This window comes from Anomaloglossus baeobatrachus, chromosome 1 (assembly GCF_048569485.1).
Source record: "Anomaloglossus baeobatrachus isolate aAnoBae1 chromosome 1, aAnoBae1.hap1, whole genome shotgun sequence".
In the NCBI taxonomy this organism is placed as follows: Eukaryota; Metazoa; Chordata; class Amphibia; order Anura; family Aromobatidae; genus Anomaloglossus; species Anomaloglossus baeobatrachus.
The window spans coordinates 77,794,796-77,822,116 of NC_134353.1; the positions used below are offsets into that span (position 1 = coordinate 77,794,796).

Below are 27,321 nucleotides of genomic sequence, written 5' to 3' on the forward strand. Positions count from 1 at the left end.
GTCTGTCACTCTCTACCTGTCCTCCATGTGTAGTGTGGGGTCTGTCACTCCCTACCTGGCCTCCATGTGTAGTGTGGGGTCTGTCACTCCCTACCTGGCCTCCATGTGCAGTGTGGGGTCTGTCACTCCCTTCCTGGCCTCCATGTGTAGTGTGAGGTCTGTCACTCCCTACCTGGCCTCCATGTGTAGTGTGAAGTCTGTCACTCCCTATCTGGCCTCCATGTGTAGTGTGGGGTCTGTCACTCCCTTCCTGGCGTCCATGTGTAGTGTGGGGTCTGTCACTTCCTACCTGGCCTCCATGTGTAGTGTGGGGTCTGTCACTCCCTACCTGGCCTCCATGTGTAGTGTGAGGTCTGTCACTCCCTACCTGGCCTCCATGTGTAGTGTGGGGTCTGTCACTCCCTACCTGACCTCCATGTGTAGTGTGGGGTCTGTCACTCCCTACCTGGCCTCCATGTGTAGTGTGGGGTCTGTCATTCCCTACCTGGCCTCCATGTGTAGTGTGAGGTCTGTCACTCCCTACCTCGCCTCCATGTGTAGTGTGAGGTCTGTCACTCCCTACCTGGCCTCCATGTGTAGTGTGAGGTCTGTCACTCCCTACCTGGCCTCCATGTGTAGTGTGAAGTCTGTCACTCCCTACCTGGCCTCCATGTGTAGTGTGGGGTCTGTCTCTCCCTACCTAGCCTCCATGTGTAGTGTTAGGTCTGTCACTCCCTACCTGGCCTCCATGTGTAGTGTGAGGTCTGTCACTCCCTACCTGGCCTCCATGTGTAGTGTTAGGTCTGTCACTCCCTACCTGGCCTCCATGTGTAGTGTGAGGTCTGTCACTCCCTACCTGGCCTCCATGTGTAGTGTGGGGTCTGTCACTCCCTACCTGGCCTCCATGTGTAGTGTGGGGTCTGTCACTCCCTACCTGGCCTCCATGTGTAGTGTGAGGTCTGTCACTCCCTACCTGGCCTCCATGTGTAGTGCGGAGTCTGTCATTCCCTACCTGGCCTCCATGTGTAGTGTGGGGTCTGTCACTCCCTACCTGGCCTCCATGTGTAGTGTGGGGTCTGTCACTCCCTACCTGGCCTCCATGTGTAGTGTGGGGTCTGTCACTCCCTACCTGGCCTCCATGTGTAGTGTGAGGTCTGTCACTCCCTACCTGGCCTCCATGTGTAGTGTGGGGTCTGTCACTCCCTACCTGGCCTCCATGTGTAGTGTGGGGTCTGTCACTCCCTACCTGGCCTCCATGTGTAGTGTGGGGTCTGTCACTCCCTACCTGGCCTCCATGTGTAGTGTGGGGTCTGTCACTCCCTACCTGGCCTCCATGTGTAGTGTGGGGTCTGTCATTCCCTACCTGGCCTCCATGTGTAGTGTGGGGTCTGTCATTCCCTACCTGGCCTCCATGTGTAGTGTGAGGTCTGTCACTCCCTACCTCGCCTCCATGTGTAGTGTGAGGTCTGTCACTCCCTACCTGGCCTCCATGTGTAGTGTGAGGTCTGTCACTCCCTACCTGGCCTCCATGTGTAGTGTGAGGTCTGTCACTCCCTACCTGGCCTCCATGTGTAGTGTGAAGTCTGTCACTCCCTACCTGGCCTCCATGTGTAGTGTGGGGTCTGTCTCTCCCTACCTAGCCTCCATGTGTAGTGTTAGGTCTGTCACTCCCTACCTGGCCTCCATGTGTAGTGTGAGGTCTGTCACTCCCTACCTGGCCTCCATGTGTAGTGTTAGGTCTGTCACTCCCTACCTGGCCTCCATGTGTAGTGTTAGGTCTGTCACTCCCTACCTGGCCTCCATGTGTAGTGTGAGGTCTGTCACTCCCTACCTGGCCTCCATGTGTAGTGTGGGGTCTGTCACTCCCTACCTGGCCTCCATGTGTAGTGTGGGGTCTGTCACTCCCTACCTGGCCTCCATGTGTAGTGTGAGGTCTGTCACTCCCTACCTGGCCTCCATGTGTAGTGCGGAGTCTGTCATTCCCTACCTGGCCTCCATGTGTAGTGTGGGGTCTGTCACTCCCTACCTGGCCTCCATGTGTAGTGTGGGGTCTGTCACTCCCTACCTGGCCTCCATGTGTAGTGTGGGGTCTGTCACTCCCTACCTGGCCTCCATGTGTAGTGTGGGGTCTGTCACTCCCTACCTGGCCTCCATGTGTAGTGTGGAGTCTGTCATTCCCTACCTGGCCTCCATGTGTAGTGTGAGGTCTGTCACTCCCTACCTGGCCTCCATGTGTAGTGTTAGGTCTGTCACTCCCTACCTGGCCTCCATGTGTAGTGTTAGGTCTGTCACTCCCTACCTGGCCTCCATGTGTAGTGTGAGGTCTGTCACTCCCTACCTGGCCTCCATGTGTAGTGTGGGGTCTGTCACTCCCTACCTAGCCTCCATGTGTAGTGTGGGGTCTGTCACTCCCTACCTGGCCTCCATGTGTAGTGTGAGGTCTGTCACTCCCTACCTGGCCTCCATGTGTAGTGCGGAGTCTGTCATTCCCTACCTGGCCTCCATGTGTAGTGTGGGGTCTGTCACTCCCTACCTGGCCTCCATGTGTAGTGTGGGGTCTGTCACTCCCTACCTGGCCTCCATGTGTAGTGTGGGGTCTGTCACTCCCTACCTGGCCTCCATGTGTAGTGTGGGGTCTGTCACTCCCTACCTGGCCTCCATGTGTAGTGTGGAGTCTGTCATTCCCTACCTGGCCTCCATGTGTAGTGTGAGGTCTGTCACTCCCTACCTGGCCTCCATGTGTAGTGTGGGGTCTGTCACTCCCTACCTGGCCGCCTCCATGTGTAGTGTGAGGTCTGTCACTCCCTACCTGGCCTCCTCCTCTGCTGATACCTTCTCCTGAATCTAAGAAACCTTCTGCTTTCTGTTGAAACTATGCTATGTTTTTTATGCTTAGTAGTCTGGAGATCACTGTAAAATCAGTTGAAAATAACCAGATAAATTATAAGCAATGATTCTTTTTCCCTCTGGTAATGCAATTGTCTGTTCTAGACTTTTCTCTGGATCAGAATTTGGTGGACTTCATTCTTAGATCTGCATCATCTGATAATTTGCGGACGCCGACCGTCCCTGGCTTAGTACCATCATGGATGAAAACAAGAAAGTCGAAGAGGGCGGCAGTGATCCACAATACCCAAGTATGTGAAGGTTTTCCTTACCTGTCAGTTTTAGTAAATACTTGTATTCCACAATTCTATAGCATGTTATCTTAAATTTCTCCATTGTGCATTTCTCAGCTATTCCTCTTGGAAATATATTTTTACATTGACAATGTGAGCATCACTGCTATCTCCTGTCATTCAGGTGTCTCTGCCATCACTGATTGCTTTGTGTAGGGTTATGTCCAACTGATACGATAAATTCTAGTGACTAGTTGTCAACTTATTTACTAATTTTCAGGAGGAACAACAGAAGATGTCACAAATAGGGATGATCGAATACTTCGATTATTCGGCTTCGCGAATATTTTCTGAATACCTCGCCGCTATTCGACTATTTGCGAATATTCGATGCGCAATGTAAGTCTAGAGGAAACCCGAATAACAACTATTCGCTACTATTTGGTCTTCCCATAGACTTAAGCGGGCTTTACACGCTGCGACATCGCTAATGCGGAGTCTTTGGGGTCACGGAATTTGTGAGGCACATCCGGCCGCATTAGCGATGTTGCTGCGTGTGACACCGATAAGCGATTTTGCATCGTTGCAAAAACGTGCAAAATCGCTAATCGGCGACATGGGGGTCCATTCTTAAAAATCGTTACTGCAGCAGTAACAAAGTTGTTCCTCGTTCCTGCGGCAGCACACATCGCTATGTGTGACGCCGCAGGAACGAGGAAGCTCCCCTTACCTGCCTCCCGGCCGCTATGCGGAAGGAAGGAGGTGGGCGGGATGTTACGTCCCGCTCATCTCCGCCCCTCCGCTGCTATTGGGCGGCGGTTCAGTGACGCTTCAGTGACGTCGCTGTGACGCTGCACGGACCGCCCCCTTAGAAAGGAGGCGGTTCGCCCGTCACAGCGACGTCGCCGGACAGGTAAGTATGTGTGACGGCTGTTGTGCGACACGGGCAGTGATTTGCCCATGTGGCGCAACAGATGGGGGCGGGTACCCACACTAGCGATATCTGGACCGATATCGCAGTGTGTAAAGTAGCCTTTACATTGCGCATCGAATAGTCGGATAGCAGCGAAGCCGAATAATCGAAGTATTCGATCATCCCTAGTCACAAAGCATAGCTCCAAGGCCCCTTTCACATTGCGTTTCAGTGGATCCGTCGGGGCATACGTCCAAAATCCCGTCCCATATGTCCAAAATCCCGTCCACCCCCCCACAATCGTGTTTCGGATGTATGCGCCGACAGGGCCATTGAGTATAATGGAGCAGACAGAACAAGTGTGTGCTCTGTCTTGCACCATTTTCGGTTATATATGCTTTTTGCAGGCGGACAACCGAACGTAGTCTGCTATGCCAGAGTTCACTTCATGGAGGACGACCATAGACGATACCACTGTTGAAAGCAAATCAAAAAAAGCGAGACTTGAATTTTCCAAAATGCATGGGGCAATGTCCTTTGGTCAGATGAGATAAAACTGAAGCTTTTTGGTTTCACATCAGCTCTATGTTCAGAGACACAAAATAAAGCATCCAAAGAAAAGAACATTGTACCTACTGTGTCCCGTGAAGACTCGGTTATAGTTTGTGGCTGCTTTGCTGCATCTGGAACAAGTTGTCCTGAATCTGTACAGGGTACAATGAAATCTTAAGCCTATCAGGGCATTTTGGAGTGAAATGTGCGGCCCGGTATCAGAAAGCTTGATCTGAGCCTATGGTCATGGCTCCACCAACAGGATAATACCCCCAAAACACACAGCTAAAAGCATCCAATAATTTCGGAGAGCAAAGCTTTGGACTTTTCTGAAGTGGCTTTTATGAGCCCTGATCTAAATCCTATTGAACATCTGTGGAAGGAACTGAAACCTGCCGTCTAGAGAAGAGACCTTCACACAGTTTGTGCAACAAAATATTAAGTAAACGGAACCATAATTTTTGCCCAGGCCAGTTTCATTAGTTTGCTTTTTAAAATGTTTCTTTGAACCACAGTCCAGCAATTTTTTCCATGTATAGATAGATGTCCATTTGGTAAGTACTTTTGGTTAGTATAACTGAAGAGCTGCTCCCTGCTTCTGGGCCACCCTGTGTCACGCTCGACCCAAGAAGATGACTGGATGGGGAGCCGTGCACTGGCCCTAAGACTAAATGTACCCTGAGCTTTCCCTCAACCCAGAGGTACACTTGAAGGTAGTGAGGTCTGGGCCCCAGCATCTCCCTAATTCCTGTCCAGTCCCTGGTGTAACTGCCTCCACACCCACCACCCTGGGACGGGCTGGGACAGTAGTCACAAAAACCCCACTGACAAAACAGACAGGCATGACAACCAAATTCACGTACATCAAGAACAAACGGGTGACCACAAAAAGGTGCACAGAAGGTAAATAAGGTAAGGCAAAAGTAACTAAACAATGGGCTAACTTCTACACCAAAGAGCAGTAGCAGAAACCACCTGCTTCATGCTCCAGACCAAGCTCCAGAATGACTTCTGAATAACTGGCACCCTCTGCTGGGAGCAGAGGGTATTTATCCAGGTTGGGAGTGGTCATAAGCAGATACACCTGAGACGAGGTAATGAGCTTGCTGTTAGCAAGAAAACTGACATTAACCCCATCCATGCCAAAAGGAAAAAAGACACCATTTAATTTGTAGAGCCTCCGATGGTAATAAGAGATTCTGGGCCTGAGCCTGAGAGACGACGGTGACACCTGCCATTGAGTGTATCCAGTTGGGTCATCTGTAAGTGACATCTGAGGTCTCTGCTCCATCTCCTGCGCAATGTTCTCCTATTCTTTCCAAAGTCGTGTTCTGTGTTTCTGAACTTTACTTTCTCCACATTTATGGTAAAATAATGTGCCCTCTTGTCAGAACAAATTATTTGTGTTCCCGTCAGTGGAAATCAATAACTAATTTTCTGCCTCTCTCCTTCATGGGTAGTTGAGCAGCTGCTTTTAAAATGTGACTATATTTTCATTGTGAAGTGGGTTTAGTGCTGCTGCTTGCAAATCTGCTTTCCTTTAGTAGAGGCGATGCACTTGTAGCTGCACGAAAACGTAAGTCACCGAGACCACTGACGTGGGACGTGTTCTCTTACACTTAGCTCTGCTGAACCTATACGTACTGTAATGTTGCACTCACTTCTTTAAAACAATGTACATATTTTTACAAAAAAATAGTAAAAATTGGTGCAGTAGGTAGCAGGTACTGCCCATACGATGCCACCATATAGTGTCCAAAAATTATCCAACAATTCTCCCCTTTTCCTTGAAGGCACTGCCATTTCTTTTTGGAGCTTTTGTTTTTTTTCCTCCTCATTTTCCAACAACCCTACATTTTTGAGGACTTGTCTCTTGCAGAAAAAGTAGTAGTTTGACAGTCAAATCGTGGACTGAAAAATGGGGAGAAAAATTAGCTAATACAATACAGCCTCTCCCTCATCAGGCTCCTATCCTCACGAGTCCTCTAGTAAATGGGGATGCTGGAGAATTAGTCCGTTTGCCATCTTTCCATCAATCTACTTGTCATGACTTTATTCCGCCAAAGGGATATTCCCATCACCTGTTTCACATATTTAATCCTCAGAACGTGGTGCCTTCTTGTTTCCTCCTAGTGTTGAGATGACCACACAATGGAGTCTCTCTATTGATTTCTATGGTAGTTCGGAAAAATAGCAAAAAGAGCAATGTCAACTATTTTTCTGAAATCTCAAGAAGTTGCTGAAAAGAAACACCAATTTGCGGGCACCTCTTAATTCGCTGTGGCGCAAGATAAGGCCCCGATCTACAGATATATTAAATCTGCTAAAAATTGATCACCAGTGCCGACCATAGATTCCAATTTCTGTTTATTGCCGCTATTTAGGTCTGGACATCTGTCCTAGTAAGATATAGTTATATTATCCATTCCTATATGTTAAAGGGAAATAACAGACATATTGATGTCATAATATAAAACTGTGCTTTGAGCAGATCTTGTAGAGGTAAGTGCTGGCATTTTGAATTTATATAAAATTTGTGTACTCTATTTTTGTCACGCCAGAGCATACATTTGCTCAGTGTGCAGTGCAACAAGGGTAATACAGAGAATGACCCTGGCGATAGGTAGAGGGGACACCTCTTGAAACTCACAAGAGTCTGTACCCTTTGCTCCCAAATGTCCCTCTATGGGTCATTCCTCCGTCACCATTTCGTGCCCTTGCTTGCCCTGCCCTGATCTCACCCTGACTAATGAGATGGCCAGCGGGAACACTAGTCTCACCATTGCAACAATACAACACAAGTTAAGAGAGACAGACAGGGGGACAACAGACACAAAAGGAAAACACTCCAGGCTTCTCCAATGCAGCCCATTGATCCATCCCATTCTCCAGCCCAGCCCATTGATCTCCCAGCAGCAGACGTAAGAAAAATGGTGCCCAGAGGTGGGGCGTGCAGAGAAGAGATCTCTGCTTGTCATTGAACCAATAGCTCAATCTGCGCAAGCGCCAACTTCAGGCGTCATTTCTTTGAAGCCCGCACTGCCAACAGTTTTTCGGACACTAGCCCGAAGCATCGCCCCACTCCACCACCACTGCCGCACCCCCCCCCCCCCCTGGTAAGACACCACCTGATTATAAGGCAGACCCCATTTGTTTGTTTTTTTTTCTCTAAATTTGTGGTGCGCCTTATAATCTGGTGCGTGCGTCTCATAAACCAAAAATATGGTGTGTGTGTGTGTGTGTATATATATATATATATATAGATCGACAGATATATTGCCTAAAATATCTATCTGTCGATCTATATATTATATATATATCTATATCTTCAACTTGCATAACTGTTTAGAATAACAAAAATTTTGACCAGGGTTGCCCAAACTTTTACATGCCACTGTATGTGTTTTGTTATCTGTTGGGATCCCCAATAGGGAGGGGTTAGCTTCCATAGCATTGGCCTGCGCCTCCATATCCAGGATATAAGAAGGGTGTCAAAGTACAATCCTGAGGTGTGCCATTATATATTGAAAGGTCTAGATATACCATCATTAACCCTAACATGGGAGGGTTATAAAAGGCCATATTACGTAATATCATAGTGCTGCCAAGACCAATCTTTTTTGGTGTAAAGCCCAGGAATTCCTAGCCTACCGTATCCAAAGCTTTCTCAGTATCTATCGACCTTAATCAGGTTGGAGTTCCCCGAGAGCGCACCCTCTCAATAATGGACACAGACCTGCCCAGAACAAAATCCACCTGTTCCTTATATATAATACCTGGGATTAAAGGTTGCAACCGTAGCGCTAGTATTTTAGAATATATCTTTAGATCCATGGTAATTAATGAAATTGATCGGAAGTTGTTAGTGTTTGTGGTCTCTACCATCCTTAGATGCATGTGCTTGTTTTGTCCGCAGCAAACACACACCTGCGGTACAGCTTTCCGAGCCGCAGCATGGCAATTGTTTGCGGAGTCGCAAGCGTCCTCCGTAGGGAAGCGAGAGACCGCAACTCCCCAAACCTTGATCATGGATACAAGCAGTTGCAGTCTCCTGTGCTCTCCTGCGCGGCTTCACAGGTCTGGACCTGCCATGTCCAGGACACACCGGGTCTTGATCGTGGGCACAGACCCTTAGGGATAATAACCATAATATGAGATAACAATGATTAAATGGGGCATTTCTCACCCATGGCTATAGAATTAAAAGACTATGAAAAGACTGGGGCCAAATGTTCCTTAAATAGCTTAAAGAACCTAGGGGAAAAACAATCAGGACCTGGACTCTTGCCTACATTCAAATCCTAAATCTCCCCCAAAAACAGTCTCTTTCTAGATCCTGTGACTGATACGCGTCCAGGGAGGGATGGCAGAGCTGACCACATATGCCACAATATCCTTGGATTATCTACCTCCCCCATAGCTGATCCACCGATCTTATACAAAACAGAATAATATGATCTAAATTGCTCCAAAATGTCCAAGGGGGAGTAAATCTAACCCTTCGAAGGAGAATTAATTCTTCATGATATGTGCAGCAAATAATCGAGGGTGGAGAAGCTCGATAGAGCCATCTGCCGTATCTGTTGCCATTCTCAAAATAACCCTTATAAATTTTCACATGTAAACAAAGGGCTTGACAATCGAATATTTGGAGTATTTGTCTCTGTACATCAGAAATATCCGCCTTAAGGCTGTGTGCACACAGTGCGTTTCTATCGCGGGGTTTCAAGTGCAGTTTTGTCACAAAAGCAAATCATGATGCCAGCAAAGTCAATGAAAATCTTGACATGTAGTGCACATGTTGAGTTTTTTCTCCTTGCAGATTTGGTGCAGAAAATAACCTGCAGCATGTCAATTCTTTTGTGCCCATGGGAGAAAGTAACTGCAGATTTTGCTGCGGAATAGCCGCGGATTTTCCAGATAAATCCGCAGATTTATGCAAGTACAGACACTCCCAATGTTATCCTATGGGATTTGGGGAGTGCTGTATCAATGCTGGGGTATTTGTGGCTGCGGGAAAATGCTGCGGATGTCACGCAGCTGCACGTAACTGCATGTACATTATTCATGCGGAATTATCTGCAGATTTCCTGCCTTTCCACTATGGAGATACAGGGCGGGAAATCCGCATGAATTCCGCACTGTTTCCGCAGGTTTACCATAACAATTCCGCAGAAATACCACATCAATAGATAGCTGGGGGAGTTGCTGCGTGAACCTGCGGAAATATCTGCAGAAAAGTCCGCAGGTACGATCTCCCGTGGGCACATGACCTTAGTGTGTTTACAGCGTTTTTTTCACACCTTGAGTCCATTTTAATAAACACATCAAAAACACGACAAAATGCATCAAAACTGCACGCTTTTGAGTTGCTTTTTTTTCTGCGAAGAGATGCAGAAAGGCAACCAAATACTCAACGTGCGCACATAGCCAAAAAGTATTGGAAAATCTGGACCGATTAGTACTTTCTAAATGGGTAGCAGAGGCAAGCAAAGTCTTAAGTTTCTGACTTTTCTTTTTTGATTCTCGAACCATGAGCTTTAAAAATACAACTCATTTCAATGCCTCCCATTTTAAGGGAATCTCTCACCCCTTTTGAGGTTTTTGAGTTATTAATATGGGCATACAGGTTGAATACAGCTAAGATTTAGTCATACCTATATCATGCCTCCTGGATGATAACTTATTCAGTAAAAATCATCTTTTATAGTTTTGATCTTCCAGGCTATGGGGCGTGCACTGCCTGGAAGACAAGACTACTATCTCTGATCTTCATTATACAAGATTTCTCCTCCCCTTCTCTTCAGTACCCCTTTGACGTTAGGTGCGGGGCCAGAAATCTCGTGCCTGCGCATTCTGCCTACCATCTCTCCTCTACACTGTTCCGCTCTTCTTTGGGCATTGTCTTCAATATACAATACACTAAAAACAGTTTTCAACAAAAACATACTGAATAACATTTGTCCAGTCTATAAATTTGTTCTGAGAAATAGTATTGCCTCCATCCTCCTCTTTCATAGACGACCCGAAATCTGATCTATTATTTTAAAACTGAAGAACAACCTCTGTACACTGACTGGTTGGTGGCAAAGCGGTGACCGCATGGACAACATCTCTAACACTACTTCTTTGAGAGCAAGTGAAAAAATCTGCTGAAATATGGTCACTGTTTGCTATAGGAGTGGCTTTTTTCTCCTGTGGCAACGCTTTGCCTGCTCCATGTCATCCAAATACTTTTCAAAATTAAACCCCTCATCTGATGAGGCTGAAGATATGGCAGCAATAGCTCTAGATAACACAAATCCTAGGGCCTGATGAGGATGAAGATACGGCAGCAATAGCACTGGCAGGATCCAAGTCTTCTTGCTCTTAGCAGTCCTGTAGCCTCTCATCCTAACTGCTACATCTGCCAGTGCTTATTTTCCTTTAGTAAGCTGTTGGTCGTCCAGCAGTATACGATGACTTGGGTCCACATACACAGCTGGCACAAGAATTTTATTTTCTGATAGCTGTGTCTCTCTTCATTTCGTTGAAGCAGCAATGCCATCTGCAATTAAACTTCCTCTTTGGGACAGGCAAAACAGCAAGTTCTTCCACTCCTTTATGAAAATGCCTGGAGATAGATAAATCCTCAGCTTGTAATTGTTTAGTCACTGTAAAAGGGTGATGAAACAATTTCTTCAATTCAGCCACCTGTGTCCATTGACCTTCATTTAGTATTACCTGAGCGTTGGCCATATGTACAAGAAAGGGTTTCAGCTCAAGCTCATCTTAACTAAAAGCCTAAGATTCTTTGATCAGAAATAGAACAGACATTTATAGGACATTTCATTACGTTCCCAAATTCTTATGAAAAAATATTTATCACATACTGCGTTGCACCGCTGTACCCAATTTATTTTATATTTTGGGAGTCGGAGTCGGTCCATTTTATACCGACTCCACCAAATTGGACACCAACTCCACGACTCCGACTCTACAGTCCTGGTAAAAATGGCTTAAAAACTATTGTGAATGTAATATTATTTTATTATTTAATATTAATTTGACGTTAACATTTTTATCTGAAAACCTGAACATGTGAACACATCCTCACTAATTTGGGATTCATTTTTATTTAATATTTTTCACAGCCTAGAGATGTTCGGTCATCCGGTATTGGAGACGTAACATTCCAGAAATGTGCAACAGTAAGTATGGTTGTGTGATGCTGTAATGGTCATCTCTTAGGTTTGACAAGTGGGAAGATATGAATTAAATTTGGAGAATTATATTAATTTTGTTGAGGCTGGAAAGTGATGCTCCCTCCCAGCCGGCTTCCCTGGATTTCCTATTTACTTACTGTTTGCTTATTTGACTTGGCCAAATGGACTCGCTGTTTATATGGATGGTTAGAGATGTGTAAGTGGTTATCAGAACCTCTGGAACTGGACATAAAACCAACAGGGGGTTTAACATAAAAATCTCAATTTCTCTGATGCCTTTAATAAGAAACGACTGGAGCAGTCTTGGTGCCCCCATAAGATTGAGAGCTTCTCCAGACGTAACTTGATTTTTTGGAAATAGCCCTTTATCTCCTATCCATGGGGATTGAGGATAACGTTGTTGTTGCTGGATGTCCAATTGCAGGGATCTTAAGTGATCGAGAGATCGGGGCCCTCGAACCCCATGAACATGGCTTTGCAACCCTTTCCTGCAGAGTTATTCATGCTTATTTCTGTACATTGTCTTTGGGATGCAAGGCGGTGACACAGGCTGTGGCTGCAGAGCCCTGACATTGGGATCACGGGGACATCTGGGTTGCCAACCACACAAAGATTCCGGGACAGCCTGTAAAAATAGGGCACTTTTTTTGCCCTGTCCGTAAAAAAATGCAAGACGTCCAAAAAAATAAAAAGTCAAGTTAGCAACCCTGCTTGGGACCCCAGCTGTCGGACCACCAGTAATCAGCAAGCTATCCTATCCTATAGATAGGGGATAATTAGATTCTTTGTGAATAACCATTTAAAGGGAACCTGTCATCATATTTTTCCCTATTAAACTAAAAGTGTCACCTTCTGCAGCTCCTGGGCTGCATTCTAGGAAGGTGCACCTTGTTGCTCGCCCCCCTTGCAGACCCCAAAAAGAACTTTATAAAATCTCACTGTTTCCTATGCAAATGACTTGTGTTGGCCAGATGGGTGGGCTCTATTTCGGCTCCTGTCCCCCTTCCTGCCGCTGTTTGCCGTCTTTCTGTCATGATTTACATAGGTGATGATACCCCTGTCATCTTCCACGCTGCTGGAGAAGATTCGCGCAGGCGCAGTTCGCTGTGCTCCTATCGCGGGCCAGAGCAGAAAGTTTCCCTCGCCGCGCCGGTGATGTATTTGCACAAGTCATTTGCATAGGAAATGGTGTGATTTTGTAAACCTCTTTTTGGGATTTGCAAGGGGGGCAGCAACAAGGTGCACCTTCATAGAATGCAGCCCAGGAGCTGCAGAAGGTGATACTTTTGGTTTAATACGGAAAAAACTGGTGACAGGTTCCCTTTAAGACCCACATACACATTAGATTCTTCATTCCAGGGAAAAAAAATATTGTCCTCTGGAATTCCCACTTGCCAGTTGTTTTCTTCCCTGACATCATCTGTTGGGGAAAAGTCAAACTTCTCTGTACATAAACTATTAGACTTTCGGACGATCCAGCCATAGTTGGTCTGTTCAGCCAATCTATGGGGTACTTTACACGCTGCAGCATCGCTAGCATCGGCTAGCGATGTCCAGTGCCATAGCACCCGCCCTGTCACACATGCGATATGTGGTGATTGCTGTCGTAGCGAACATTATCGCTACAGCAGTGTCACACGCACTTACCTGCTCGGCGACGTTGCTGTGACCGCCGAACAATCCCTCCTTCAAGGGGGAGGTGCGTTCGGCGTCACAGCGACGTCACTAATCGGCCAGCTAATAGAAGCGGAGGGGCGGAGATGAGCGGGACATAACATCCCGCCCACCTTCTCCCTTCCGCATTGCCGTCGGGACACAGGTAAGGAGATGTTTGTCGTTCCTGCGGGTTTACACACAGCGATGCGTGCTGCTGCAGGAGCGACAAACAACATTGTACCTGTGGTTGAACCGACATTATGGAAATGATGGACGTTACACAGATCAGCGAGATTGTACGCTTCTGTGCTCGTTCATTGTTCCATCTAGGATTTACACATTGCGATGTCGCTACCGGCGCCGGATGTGCGTCACTAACGACGTTACCCCGACAATATAGTGGTAGCGATGTCGCAGTGTGTAAAGTACCCCTTAGTCTACTGTGTATGGAGGCTCTAAATCAGCAGATATTTTTAATATCCTCTAGAAATGTAAGAAGACCTGACATTTGATACATATATCGAGCAGTAGATATCAGTCACTGGCTGTAAAAGCTGCTGGGAACCAAAGCGCATGGAAGACTAGATGGACATGTGGATCCCTGGAGGCTTTTCCCCGTCCACTACCAATGAGGTCTCTCCTTATAGACTCATGCAGGACGAGACTTTTCTCTCAAGGGGAGTGGGCTGGAAAAAATTGTCAAGGACCTGCCTGCCCGACCAGTCTCCTCTGAAGCTTTCAAACTGTTTTTCTCATCCAGTATATGGATCGGGCAGCATTGTATCAGTTGTCAGGTTCCCTCTAAAGCACAGGGAGGAGTCGATTGGTTTTCTAATTTGAGAGTCAGGAAGTCACATGATGCTGCTGTCACGGCATGGACTTGGAGATGATCCAGCGTGAGCCAAAACACACAACAAGGAGCACACAAACTACAAACAAAGGGTAAATTGGGGAAACTTTAATGATGGAGTGCCCTAGGACTAGTGAGAGGAAAGATGGACACCTCCACTTACCTGCCGCTGTACCCTACACTCCTAGTCAGTCCCTGTACAGGTTCCTTACCTGTCGCCGAGCAGGAACCTGAAGCCCTGAGAAACCCTACAATAGTCCCTGGCTAGGGAGTGGGCAGGTAAGGGACGCTAGCCCTACCGCTGCACTAAAACAATACACAAGGGAAGGAAGACAAAAAGGGGGAGTCACCACAACAGACTGATGCAGTCAGCACCAAGACTGCAGCCACCACAGCAACTTTGACAGAGGGTTACAGCAGCTCCTTCCACCTCCAGGCCAAGCATCCAAATGGCAAGGAAAATAACCGCTACCCTCTGCTGGTAGCAGAGGGTATATAAAGGGACTGGGAGTGGTCCCAACCGGAAACATTAAAGCAATCTGACATTAACCCTCTCTTTCCCAAATGAAAGAAAACCACATTTAAATGGCAGAATCTCACCAGTTAAAGTGAGACTCAGACCCAGAACCTCTCTAATGTATAGCAGAGAGACAACCGTGACAGCTGCACCTAAGTCTGGATATAGGGACATGACCCAACCTTAAGTCAGACGCAACTATATCGGCTACAATATGTTTGCTCTTGATGCTTTGCCGATTTGCACCAAGACCTTGTAATATGTAATTTTCCCCACTTTATAAAAAATACATTTTACTTGGAAATGCAAAAAAAAATCTGCCTCTGAAATTTCTAAACAATCATAATTCTTGTATTTTACGTCCTATACATGTATAAATAATGGGTTTTAAGCCCATGCATTGTCCCGGAGTATGACAAGCAGACATTTCTTAACCTGTGTCCATAGCATTGTATGGATACATAATGATGTTGCTCGCAGGATCCGTGCTCCACTCCCACGAGAAGCAGGATTTAATATGGCAGAGCTTTATCAAATCTGTTAAGCCGGGATTGTGACTGGCACAATGGAGATTTTAATTCCTAGGCAGAATTAGTTAGTTATAAGCTTTTTTATATTTTAGAGAGGGTTTATTTTATAATTGTCTGCTTTGGCTCCGCTCGGAATAATCCTGCCTCTGCCACTGGAGATGTCGTGACCCGTGTTAATAACTGATGGAAGCCGTCATGAATAGAAATATGTGCGCTTTTTTTTTTTCACATTTAATTGTCAGATTTTAAACACAATATTTTCGTCATACAGAGTCTATATATGCGACCATGAGCCCTCAGAATCACCATACTTTCTTATCACACTGACCAGCCGTGATATTGAAACCACGTGCCTAATATCATGTAGTTATCCCTCGTGCCTCAAAAACTGCTCTGCCTTACCAAAACATGGACTCCTCAAGAGCTGTGTGTAATGCCAGTGACGGTTAGGTAGCAGGGACAGTGTGCACCTAAGCTGTCACTCAACCTAGGGGCCCCCATGATAACCCATAAAGGTGGAGTTGCATGGGTCCCGTACCTTGCTAAGCTCCTGAATGTGACTCCCCCACCAGGGGAGTAAAGGGGCAGGAGAACAAGGAAACACACAAGCATGGCAACAGATATGACAAGGCTCAAAGGTCATCTAGAGATGGATGCTGGGCTGCTGCTAAAGGATCGAACACCTCTGCTTAACCCAAACAAGCTCCTCCACTGTGGTTAGAATAGAAATTCTATATCCAGCATGGAGTGAAGCCAGGAGTGGGTAGATATAGTGGAAAGGAGAGATAATCACAGGCTGCAGCTGAAATGAAGGGTTTAAGGACCTTTTTCCCAGCCAGCAGGGAAAGGTTCCTTAACACCTTCAGCAAGCCAACAGTCAAGTGAGCTCTACAGAAGTTCTGCAATCGATTAAACGCTGAGCTCTCCGGACCCCAGGTCCCACAGAGGTGACATCAGGACATGGCATACTCATGACACTGGTGTCTTGTAATCAGTAATGTAGCGTGAACAGTGCCCAGAGCAAGGCAAGTATTTTATGCCCCCCTAAACTGTGGATCCTTAACACTCCCTAAGTCTCTTTCACCAGACCGAGATTGAACCTCCTAAAAAATAATGGAATCCCTGAAAAAAAAAAATAGATGTTTTTACGGTTTTCCCTTTGACCATCTAGCTTGCACTCCCTGAGCTACTCTAAGAAGAAGCATTTACTGGCTCCACTCATGTGGTCAAGGCGGTATTGTGTGAAATTTAGACACTGATAGACTGTAGCGCCGGCGTCCCTGCACCGCTCGCCCTCCTCCCTCCAGGGACGCCGACTCACTTGCCGCCGTGGCCAGCCATCACTGCCTTGCCTTCACATGGGTCTCCCCTACTTCCTCTTCTCGTGCCGCACAGGTCCTCTGGGAGAGCTCCTAGGGCATACACATGCACACATTAAAAGGTAATTTCCAGGATAGTAAGATAGCACACAAGATTGATTGCTCTGGAGTCAACTACCAGTTTCCCCCGTGATCGGGGGCTCCATCTCCATTCCATTTATTGTATTTGTGACCCTCGATAGTCAACCTTTGGCTTTTAAATTTTAATCAATAACTGTCACAGTCGTCTCTTTGCTATATTAGTGATAGATCCTGGGCTTGAGTCATTTCCATTTTTGACTCTCAATATTAAATGTGTTTTCCTTTCATTTGGCAGTTGAAGAGTTAATGTCAGTATTCCTTGACGGCAAGCAGGCTAATTACCAGCTCAGATGTTTTTTGTTGGGACCAGTCCCTTATATACCCTCTGCTACTATGCTGATTCATAGGCAGGCTAGCAAGAGTTAATCTCTCCTGGTATGCTTGCTCCTTTGGTCACATTATGTTATGGGGAAGTCTATCAAATCTGCTCCCCTCCTATTTATGCTGGTTGAAACTTTCCACCCATGCCAGCTATAGTTTATTCTATGTTGGTCTGTGAGGTGTGATGTCCCAGACTTACTGGTGAAAGTTGTGTTTATTGCTTGGCACGCTTGTCCATATTGTTATGTAGCTTCCTTACTGCTTTTATTTTTTCATCCTGAATTTCTTATTGCCTTTACCGTTGTGTGTACATGCTGTGTGACAGAGTTTTGGTTTTCCCTTGTCTGTCTTTATCTGTGGTTTCATCACACTCCTGTCCCGTCCCTCCCTGGGGGATGGGGAATTGTATCAGGACTGGTCAGGAGCAGGACCAGGAAGGAGACTCGGGCCTGTCCACCATCAGGAGTATCCTTGAGGTTAGGGATGGCATACAGCCCCCTAGCTTGAGGGACAGCTTAGGATCCCACATTCCCTTCTATCCCATAGTTATAGTGACACTGTGCATGTTGATGTCTTTCCATTTATTTCTCTTGGAGTTCCAAAAATATGTTGACATGACATAAATGTCTGAGAGATTCAGGTCATATCTCCTGGATCCTGACTGTTTGTATGTACAGGTTCCTTGTTCTCTGTCCCTCAAAATTTGGGGTGCCTGATTAGGCAAAGAGCCAGGCCATAATTTTGGCATGAAAGGGTTACTAGGTGATTGTGTTCCCTTGTTGTTCTGTGTACAGACTTGACATTGCATCCTCATTACCACATTCTGTAGACTCTTCTCTGTCGCTACCTACCCGCTGCCTGTAGCCATTTTTCGCTGATTGCATTTCACTGTTAATTTGTCTCCGTCATTGTTGCTCTGGATGCATCTGAGCACCTTTCACTGATTAAACCTTCATTATGCAACAGACCATTTGTGTTTACAAGTTATTTTTAGATCCCGTATTAGTCTCTCGCCCCGCTGTTTTCCATCAGCGCCCTTTTTCATACGCTTTTATATTCCGATCTTGTTTTTCACACCTGCATTTTTGCCAATTAGCCACAAAGTGAGAAAACTTTCACTGTTAAATTAATGCAAAACATTCTACACATTCCAGTTTTGCTTTTCTCTAGATTATAGCAAAGTGGGATAGACTGAGTTATATATTAGGTAACAGGATGAATAGCAATTACCTGCAACCCCAATTCCCGAAACGTTGGGACACTATGTAAAATTTACAGTTATTCACAAATTGGTGACCTCTGACCATGTTTGCTTCGGAGAGACTCTGCCTCTTTAACGTGATCTTTTTATACACCTCTCGGTGCTCAGCCGCTTGCAGTGTATGAATGACTTGCACTGGGGGTAACAACAGTGTGATCGAATGTAGGGTGCACCAAAAAAAAAGGAAAAATCCCGCCCACTGCCCCGGAAGGGATTTGTTTATGGCTGGCTGCATATGGGCGGAGACCTGAACTGCCCAATTAGTGACTTACAATGGGGTTTTGATCAAGTCTGGGTCCCAAACCAAACTTTATCTAAAGTCCAGTTGATCCCGCAGAACCGAACTTCCATGGGTCCGCTCATCTCTAGTGGTGCGCTGTCAGGGTGCGGAGATGATTTAAAAAGAAGCTCCACAACACAATCCAATATAGCAACATGTCTGTTCACTTGTTCTTCCTTTAAGGAGGCACCAAAAAATGGTATGTTTACAGATCACAAGGCACAACGCTTGATAGTTACACTCTTAAAAGGCACAAAACTTGGTGGTTACAGGTGTCCGACACCAGCATAATAGTTATTTGAATGCAGAGGCAATGAGCATAGAGGTTAATCTGTCACTGGGACAGAATGCCAGACAATCACTTCGATCCCTTAGGCCACGTGCACATGTTGAGTATTTGGTATATTTTTGCCTCAGTATTTGCAGCCAAAACCAGGAGTGGGACAATCGGAGGAGAAGTATAATAGAAAAATGCCTTTGTACTGAAGGAGGGGGGCGCCAGGCCACTAGGGCGCCACACTTCTTCACAAAGGAGACGCTGTGTGTAGATGCAACTTCAAGTGGGGTGCATGACACTTGCTGGTTTCTTCAGGCTGGTATCCATCACTCTGCTGGCAGTCGTCATCATAGAAAGTCAGTAACACACGCTACACTGGAGTTCACTTAGCCAACCAACATTGTTCACTTATTTTCTTCACACCGTTATGACAAACATGCCCTTCCTTTCCTTCCTTCCTTCCTCTCAATGTGGAGTACTGCTCTTCAACCTGGCCCCCACTATGTTAGCTCTTGTCCTCAAGTTCCGGGGTCTGTGTCTCCTTCTCCGTAACTCTGTTCACCTTTGTCCGATTTGGGGCCCCGATGACTCTATAGCCGGACAACTCTCTAAGCCCGCCAGGATGCGCCGTAGGCTCCAGACCTCTCGAGGTTACATCAGGGTTCCTTGACTGGCCCTAGCACTGAGACCACATCTTCTCACACTTGAACCCGATTCACTACTGGTCCCCTCTTGAGTCTTCCCTCCTGTTCTGTTTCCCGCCATCTGTCACTCGTCTCTTCCAGTTCCTTCACCCTATCTTATCTATCATCTAATCTAAAGACGACTCACCACTAGATTGCAGCCATTGATATAAACACCTACATCTTACAGTATTCAACAGTCTAGAAAACTTGGTACATGTACACGGTGGGGTGCAGCCCCCCTTTTACAGTACCATGACCGGCTTGTCGCTTGCTCTTAAGGACTTGTTCATACATTGGGTTTTTTTCCACTTACGAGAAAAACGTTCTTACTGTCAACAAGAATTTTGTGCAGAGTTTGATCACATTATCAGCATCAGTTTCCATAGTTTTTCCATGAGAAAAAAAAATTCTCAACCTTCTCATATCTAGCAGTCCGTAAAAAATGGATAGCACTTGTGGATAGCAATCAAATGCTGTCCGATTTTTTTTTTTTTTTTTTACACGGACCGATAGACTTTCATTGCCAATTTTTGATGCAACATTCTAATCAACATCACACTTGTCTCCCCAATTCTGCAAGGCCTGCCTGGTTTGCAAAAAAGTCGGCCATGGGAACAGCCCCATAGAGTGTAACAGTTTCAAGTTCTATCCTTGAAAAACACGGATAGAACTCACACACATAACAGAAGTCTGAATGAGCCCTCACTCACACTCGCTCTAGCTTTCATCCTGTCCATCTCTGCTCTCACTAGTCTTTCTTACCCAACTACCCAGTATGACCCTGACCAGTCTTATACTCAGGTCATTATCATTAACAATTTAGGCAGCGCATCACTTACCCTTGCACTAGCTTACATTCGCAGTTCCTTTGAAGACTGCATCTGGTTTTCTCCAGCAAATCCTAAAAACGCAGGTGTTTTTTAAAATGTATCATTAAATTGGGCCTGTCATTAGAAGCTGATTTTTACTCTTATATTATTCTTGCTGCTTGTCTGTGTGTTCAATTATTTATTATTGTTTTCTTTTTTACTGTTCCAGACATTTTAAGCTTTTTTAATTCTCAGAGAGGGCGGAGAAAACATAAAAGGAGCAAAGGATGCACAAAGATCTCTACAGCATGGAGAGGGGAGAAAATACCTCAGGGAGGGCAGTGAAAAGGGTGCTTTACACGCTGCGACATCGCTAGTGATTGCTAGCGATGTCGCGAGCTATAGCACCCGCCCCCGTTGTTCATGCAACATGTGGTGATCGCTGCCGTAGCGAACATTATCGACGTCTGTGTTGCTGCCGAACAATCCCTCCTTCAAGGGGGCGGTTTGTGCGGCGTCACAAAACGGCCGCCCAATAGAAGAGGAGGGGCGGAGATCAGCGGCCGGTACATGCCGCCCACCTCATTCCTTCCTCCTTTCCGATGGACGCAGGTAGGTTGATGTTCGTCATTCCTGTGGTGTCACATAGTGATGTGTGGTGCCGCAGGACCGATGAACAACCTGCAGAATGAAACACCAACGACATTATGATTTGGAGCGACGTGTCAACGATCAATGTTTTTTGACGTTTTTGCGATCGTTCATCGTCGCTCCTCGCTGTCACACGCTGCAATGTCGCTAACGGCGCCGGATGTGCGTCACAAACACCGTGACCCAAACGATATATCGGTAGCGATGTCGCAGCATGTAAAGCACCCTAAAATCTAAGGAGGAAAGGATGCACACAGATGTCTACAGCATGGAGAGGGGAAAAAAGTATTGCAGAGAAAACATAAGGAGGAAAGGAAGCACACAGATCTCTACAGTATGGAGAGGACATAAACCATCTCAGGGAGTGCAGAGAAAACATGGAGGAAAGGATGCACACTTCTCTACAGCATGGGCAGAGGAGAAAATACCTCGGAGGGCAGAGAAAGCAAACAAGGCGCAAAGCATGCACACTGTTTTCTACAGCATGGAGAGGTGAGGAAGTATCTCAGAGAGGGCAGAGAAAACATAGAAGGGGGAAAGGATGCACACAGATTTCTACAACATAGAGAGGGGAACAAGTATCTCAGGGAAGACAGAGAAAACATAAAAGGAGCAAAGGATGCACACAGATCTCTACAGAATGAAGAGGGGATAAATATGTCAGGGAGGGCAGAGAAACATAAGGAGGAAAGGTATACTGGGCTGAGCACCGAGTGTACCCGAGTACCTCCATGCTCCATTGAGAGGTTAGCATATGTCAAGCACCCGAACTCTGAACTTGGACACTGAGGGTTGTTTTTTTTTTTAAAGACTGTGTTCTGTATGAATCGCAACCTTTGCAGTTCAGGTTCACTCATCTCTACACAGAGCTCATATCCAGCCTATATTACTGGGAGGGACACTCTCACAAGAATAAGTGTGGCTCAGTCTGCAAATCCAGGGGTCTGAAAATTTAAAAAAAAAAGATTACAGGCTGAAACTTGGTGCAATTTTATTTTGTTTATTTTAAAGGTGTCCGTAGAGTTTTAAGAGATTGCCCCAACACCCAATCCAAACAATCCACCTCTCTAAATTGACCACTGTGGATTTGGTGGTTAAAACAAGTCCTTCAGAGTGACGGCTGCTCATCAGTGTCCTGAGTGGGTCATATAGACGAGGATTGCCCAATTGAGGATAATAGTGTACTCCGCTCACAGTATATTTCCACCTTTTATTACAGGTAATAGACCAGCAGACAGCCTACATCGCGCTGATCACGAATAACACCGGATTGACCTCCTCTGCGATGAACATGACTAATATTATCCTCCAGGACAACGTCACCGGCATTCTTATAAAAGAAATCAGTCCTGATATAAGCAGCTCTGTTCCCGGGATGCAGATCTTCCGAAAAGACTCTCTAAGAGGTGATGACCGCAGCCGCAAAACTGTAGAAAAGCTATAGAATCGCTAAGACGTCAGCGCTGGGCGTTCACCGTACGATGTTCGACAGCCGCTGACGCCGTGTGTGGGCAGCCGAAGAAAAGATCCATTTCATTTATAGTCATAGCAAAACTTTTTCATGAATGCTAGTATCTCCAGCGTGTCACTATATGAAAAAAATCCTCAATTTATAGAAAGACAGAGAGTACGCGGGATGGAAGCATAATCACACCACTTTGTTCTTGATCCATTCATTGCAGTGATTGCAGCTTGTAGATTGTAGTACGGGGAATGTCAGAAGAATCCGAGAATATTCCTGCTGCGAGAAGGTGTGAAGTAGAGAAATCGCGAGAGAGCAGAGTACAATACCATCCATTACTTATGGGTCCTCAGCGTCATTTAAAAGGAATCAATTTTTGTTTTTTTGATTTAATCTTTAAAAAAATCTCTTCTTGCTGCTTTATCTAGAATCTCTGAGAGCTACGATACATTTAGGAACCTATGGCAGAATGTGTAGAGCGATATACAGGGGCCTTATAGCATTGAATAAAGGGTGCTTTACACACTGCGACATCGCTAGCAACCGCGAGCGTTAGCACCCGCCCCCGTCGTTCGTGCGACATGTGTTGATTGTTGCCGTAGCGAACAATATCGCTACGGCAGCGTCACACGCACATACCTGTTCAGCGACGACGCTGTGGCCGCCGAACAATCCCTTCTTCAAGGGGGAGGTGTGTTCGGCATCACAGCAGCGTCACTAAACGGCCACCCAATAGAAGAGGAGGGGAGGAAATGAGCGGCTGGAACATGCCGCCCACCTCCTTCCTTCCTCCTTTCCGGTGGACGCAGGTAGGATGATGTTCGTCATTCCTGCGGTGTCACACACAGCGATGTGTGGTGCCGCAGGAACGGTGAACAATCTGCAGAATGAAACACCAACGACATTATGATTTGGAGTGACGTGTCAACGACCATCGATTTTTGCCGTTTTTGCGATCGTTGATCGTCTCTCCTAGCTGTCACATGCTGCGATGTCGCTAACGACGCAGGATGTGTGTCACAAACACCGTGATCCCAACGATATATTGTTAGCGATGTCGCAGCGTGTAAAGCACCCTTAAGAGGTACTCCTATGTACTGCTGTAGTTGCCAGACTGTGGGGCAGGAAATGGTTAAAGAGGACCAACCACACCAGGATTTTCCTATATAAACTAAAGCCAGTGCTATACTGGCGCTATCATGCTGATTCTATACATACCTTTAGTTGTGAGATCGGATGTATACTTTCTGAAATATAGGCAAGTAAAGTTTGTGACATGCACTGTTATTTGATTGATAGCAGCTACAGAATATCTAATAGGTGGGTTGGGTTTTGCTATTTATTCCCGCCCCTGTTTGCCTGCCTGTCCTTCCTCCCTCTGTCTCTGTTATTACAGGGGGAGGAAGGAGGGAGGAAAGTCAGGGGGGAGGAAGGACAGGCAGGCAAACAGGGGCGGAAATAACTAACAAAACCCAACCCATCTATTAGATATTCTGTAGCTGCTATCAATCAAATAACAGTGCATTTCACAAACTTTACTTGCCTATATTTCAGAAAGTATATATCCGATCTTACAACTAAAGGTATATATAGCATCAGCATGATAGTGCCAGTATAGCATTTGCTTTAGTTTATATATGAAAATCCTGATGGTTGGTCCTCTTTAAGTGTTGGGACTAGCCCGCCCTGGGAGGAGTCAACTGACAGGGAAAGTGACAGTTCATTCTAAAAGGAATCAGTGAAGGCTGAGTGAGTGAGCATTCCAGATTTGTAGTCGGTTGGTCGTGAAGGTCACATACAGTGGATCGTTTGTGGGAACGGAGGAAAGGAGATAGAAGGCAAGATAGCGTGAACGTTGAGTATGGCCGAAGACACAGCTTGTGAACAGCGTTGTAACTAGAGACCGATCCTCAAACAGAGTGTCTCCAGATGATTGGAGCCGGAGGACTGAACCCTATCATGCAGGCCTCTTAAACCTTCAAGGCATCAGGTGACTTATACTGGTGCAGAAGTCTAGTGGCCAGGTACTGGGTTAACCTCAACTGGTGTGTGAAAGTAGTCAATCAACCGAGTGGTTACCCGCTTTGCTTTGGTCATTTTGAGACCCCTAAGTAGGCTTAATATGGGACTGCAGAAAAGGAAGGTAACAGTCAGTGTGTGCTGTATTCTAAGAAAAAAAACTAATGGCACATCTTGCCTTTCTAATGTGAACAGGTGCAAACTGAACATGAAACATAGTAACAAAAAGGAGACCGTTGCACTCTGGCAGCAGGACGGCCAGCTGGCTGCCTGCCTCTCTATGTGTATGCTGGCCGTCCGGCTGGCTGTGTTGGCTATCTGTCTTTGCGGGTGGGCTGTGATGGCTGTGCTTAGCAGGGCAGTGCGGCGGGTGTCCCAGATAATGGCTTCAAATTATGATGCCAGAAGTCGGCACGTGCACAGATTGAGCTCTCGGCTCAAGATGTTGTCATTGAGCTGAGAGCTCAATCTGCACACGCGTAGCTTCGGGCACCATTTCATTGAAGCCCGCTCTGCCAACAGAGAATCTGGGACACTCGCTGCACCGGGCTGCTGCACACAGCCAGCACAGCCCCCACTAGCACTGCCCCTGCCTCCTGTGACTCCACTCCACCACCGGTGCGCCCCCTCCGGTAAGACAACACCGGAGTATAAGATGGACCCCATTTTTTTAACCTTTTTTATCTCAAAATTTTGCGTCTTATAATCTGGTGCGTCTTATAAAATGAAAAATACGATATACCCTTTTTTTTAAATTCACGTGAACAACGTAAAAAAAATCAAAAGCAACCCCGAAACTCCACCTTCCAGAAAAGGTAATAAAAGTAATTCAAAATGTTGTGTATTCCCCAAAATGGTATCAATAAGAACATCAACTTTAACTGCACAAATCAAGCCATAGAAAACATGGCGGTAACCTTTCTCGGGTAAGAAAAGACAATAAATTCTGGATATATTAGAGTCTGAACGAGCACAGGCCATGGACTCCAAATGTCATCTGCGGGTATAAAATGGAGAGAAAGGAAGCATTCATGTGTCTTTATGGAGAATTTCATGGTCTGTGTTTTCATTTTGCAGCCGGAGACTCCTTCCAAGTATCATACACTGCGACACTAAACACAAAAGAGGCCGCAGCCGGGCCGGTGTTCTCCCTTCCTGCTGTGATAACCTTTCAGAATTCTTCAGAGGTAAACTTAACCAAACATGGCTTTCTTTTTTCTTCGGCATTAAGAAGAAATCTTTAGAAAAACAACACTCGATGTCTTCTTAAAGGAACTCATGGAGTTTATATGCAATGATCAACGTAATGACATCTGAAGGGGTTATTCTTGGAATAATTTTCATTCCAAATGTCCTTAAAAAAGGTTGTTAATAGCAGTCTTAGGCCTGTTTCAGACGTCAGTGTCAGGGATTCTGGTACGTATGTGCTAGTTTTTATACGTACCAGAATCACTGACATACGCAGACCCATTGTAATCAATGGGTCTGCTCACACATCAGTGATATTTCACTGACCATGTCTCCGTGTGGCGTACCCGCGTGGCCGTGATTGCCGCCCGGAGACATGTCCGTTTTTTTCTGGCATCACTGATGTCCCACAGACCACACTATGATGTGGTCCGTGAAACACGTACCAGAAAAAAACGTACATTGACAATGAAAAAAACATTTTCAACTCACCTTCTCCAGCGACGCTGTGTTCTGCCTCTGCTCTCTGCAGCTTCCTGGTTGGCTCATACATATTCATGTATGCAGCCACAGCCGACCCGGAAGTAGCTGCAGAGGTGAGAGATAGTGGGGGTCGGATGCTGCAGAGCTAGAGACTTTAGCACCATAGAGATCAGAAACGGGATAGGTGAGCATACGTCCATGTGCAATCACGGGAGTACGGATCACATGGACATGAACAACCCACGTGTGCCGTGAATCACGGCACACGGAGGTACATATGCATTTTTAACATGTCAGTGAAAAACGTCGGTGTTTTTCACTGACGTCTAAAACAGGCCTTAAAGGGGTTTTCCAGAAATAAAAATAATGAAAGAAAATGTAATTAAATTCCATAAATTTGCAAATCACACTCATTTAATATAGAAAGGTAATTGCTTACTCACTGTACAGTCATGGCCAAAAGTTTTGAGAATGACACCAAAATTATATTTTCACATGATCTGTTGCCCTCTGGTTTTTATTTGTGTTTGTCTGATGTTTACATCACATACAGAAATATAATTGCAATCATATTATGAGTACCAAAAGGTTATATTGACAGTTAGAATGAGTTAATGCAGCAAGTGAATTTCTTTATCGTTCCTTTGGGAGACCCAGACCTTGGGTGTTTAGCTTCTGCCTCCGGAGGACACACAAAGTACTACACCTAAAAGTGTAGCTCCTCCCTCTGAGCTTATACACCCCCTGGTGAGCCAGTCCCAGCCAGTTTATCGCTTTGTGTTCAGTAGGCATACATCCACACATGCATTCTCATATGATTTTTTGATTTTTGGAAAGAGATTGAAGAAGTGCGGGTCCACGTCTCGACTCCCGGCATGTCCCTTCTCACCCCACTGTGTCGGTGGTGTTGTAAGGTTGATTTCCAAGGCTGGAGCCTTACATGCCGTGCTCCTTCACCATCCCTCCTGGGCTCTGGATTGAAGTGGGAGCCAGCGCGGTCTTCATGCCTGGCAGGAGACCGGTCTCCGTCCACAGCCCCTTCAGGACTCTGCTGGACCGGAGCACTCATCCCCAGGGACCTGGCCCTGTGTCTCAGCAGCTAA

At 46.0% G+C, this 27,321-nt stretch overlaps 1 protein-coding gene across 1 annotated transcript in view; it reads left to right on the top strand.

Moving 5' to 3' along the window:
* EVC2 (EvC ciliary complex subunit 2) overlaps positions 1 to 27,321 on the top strand; it is a 223,451-nt gene that overhangs the window by 14,664 nt on the left and 181,466 nt on the right. Inside the window, exons 3-6 of the mRNA XM_075346882.1 lie at positions 2,971 to 3,116; positions 11,697 to 11,753; positions 22,286 to 22,472; positions 25,625 to 25,734. Coding sequence (XP_075202997.1) covers positions 2,971 to 3,116; positions 11,697 to 11,753; positions 22,286 to 22,472; positions 25,625 to 25,734 — 500 coding nt within the window. The remainder of the gene's footprint in view (positions 1 to 2,970; positions 3,117 to 11,696; positions 11,754 to 22,285; positions 22,473 to 25,624; positions 25,735 to 27,321) is intronic.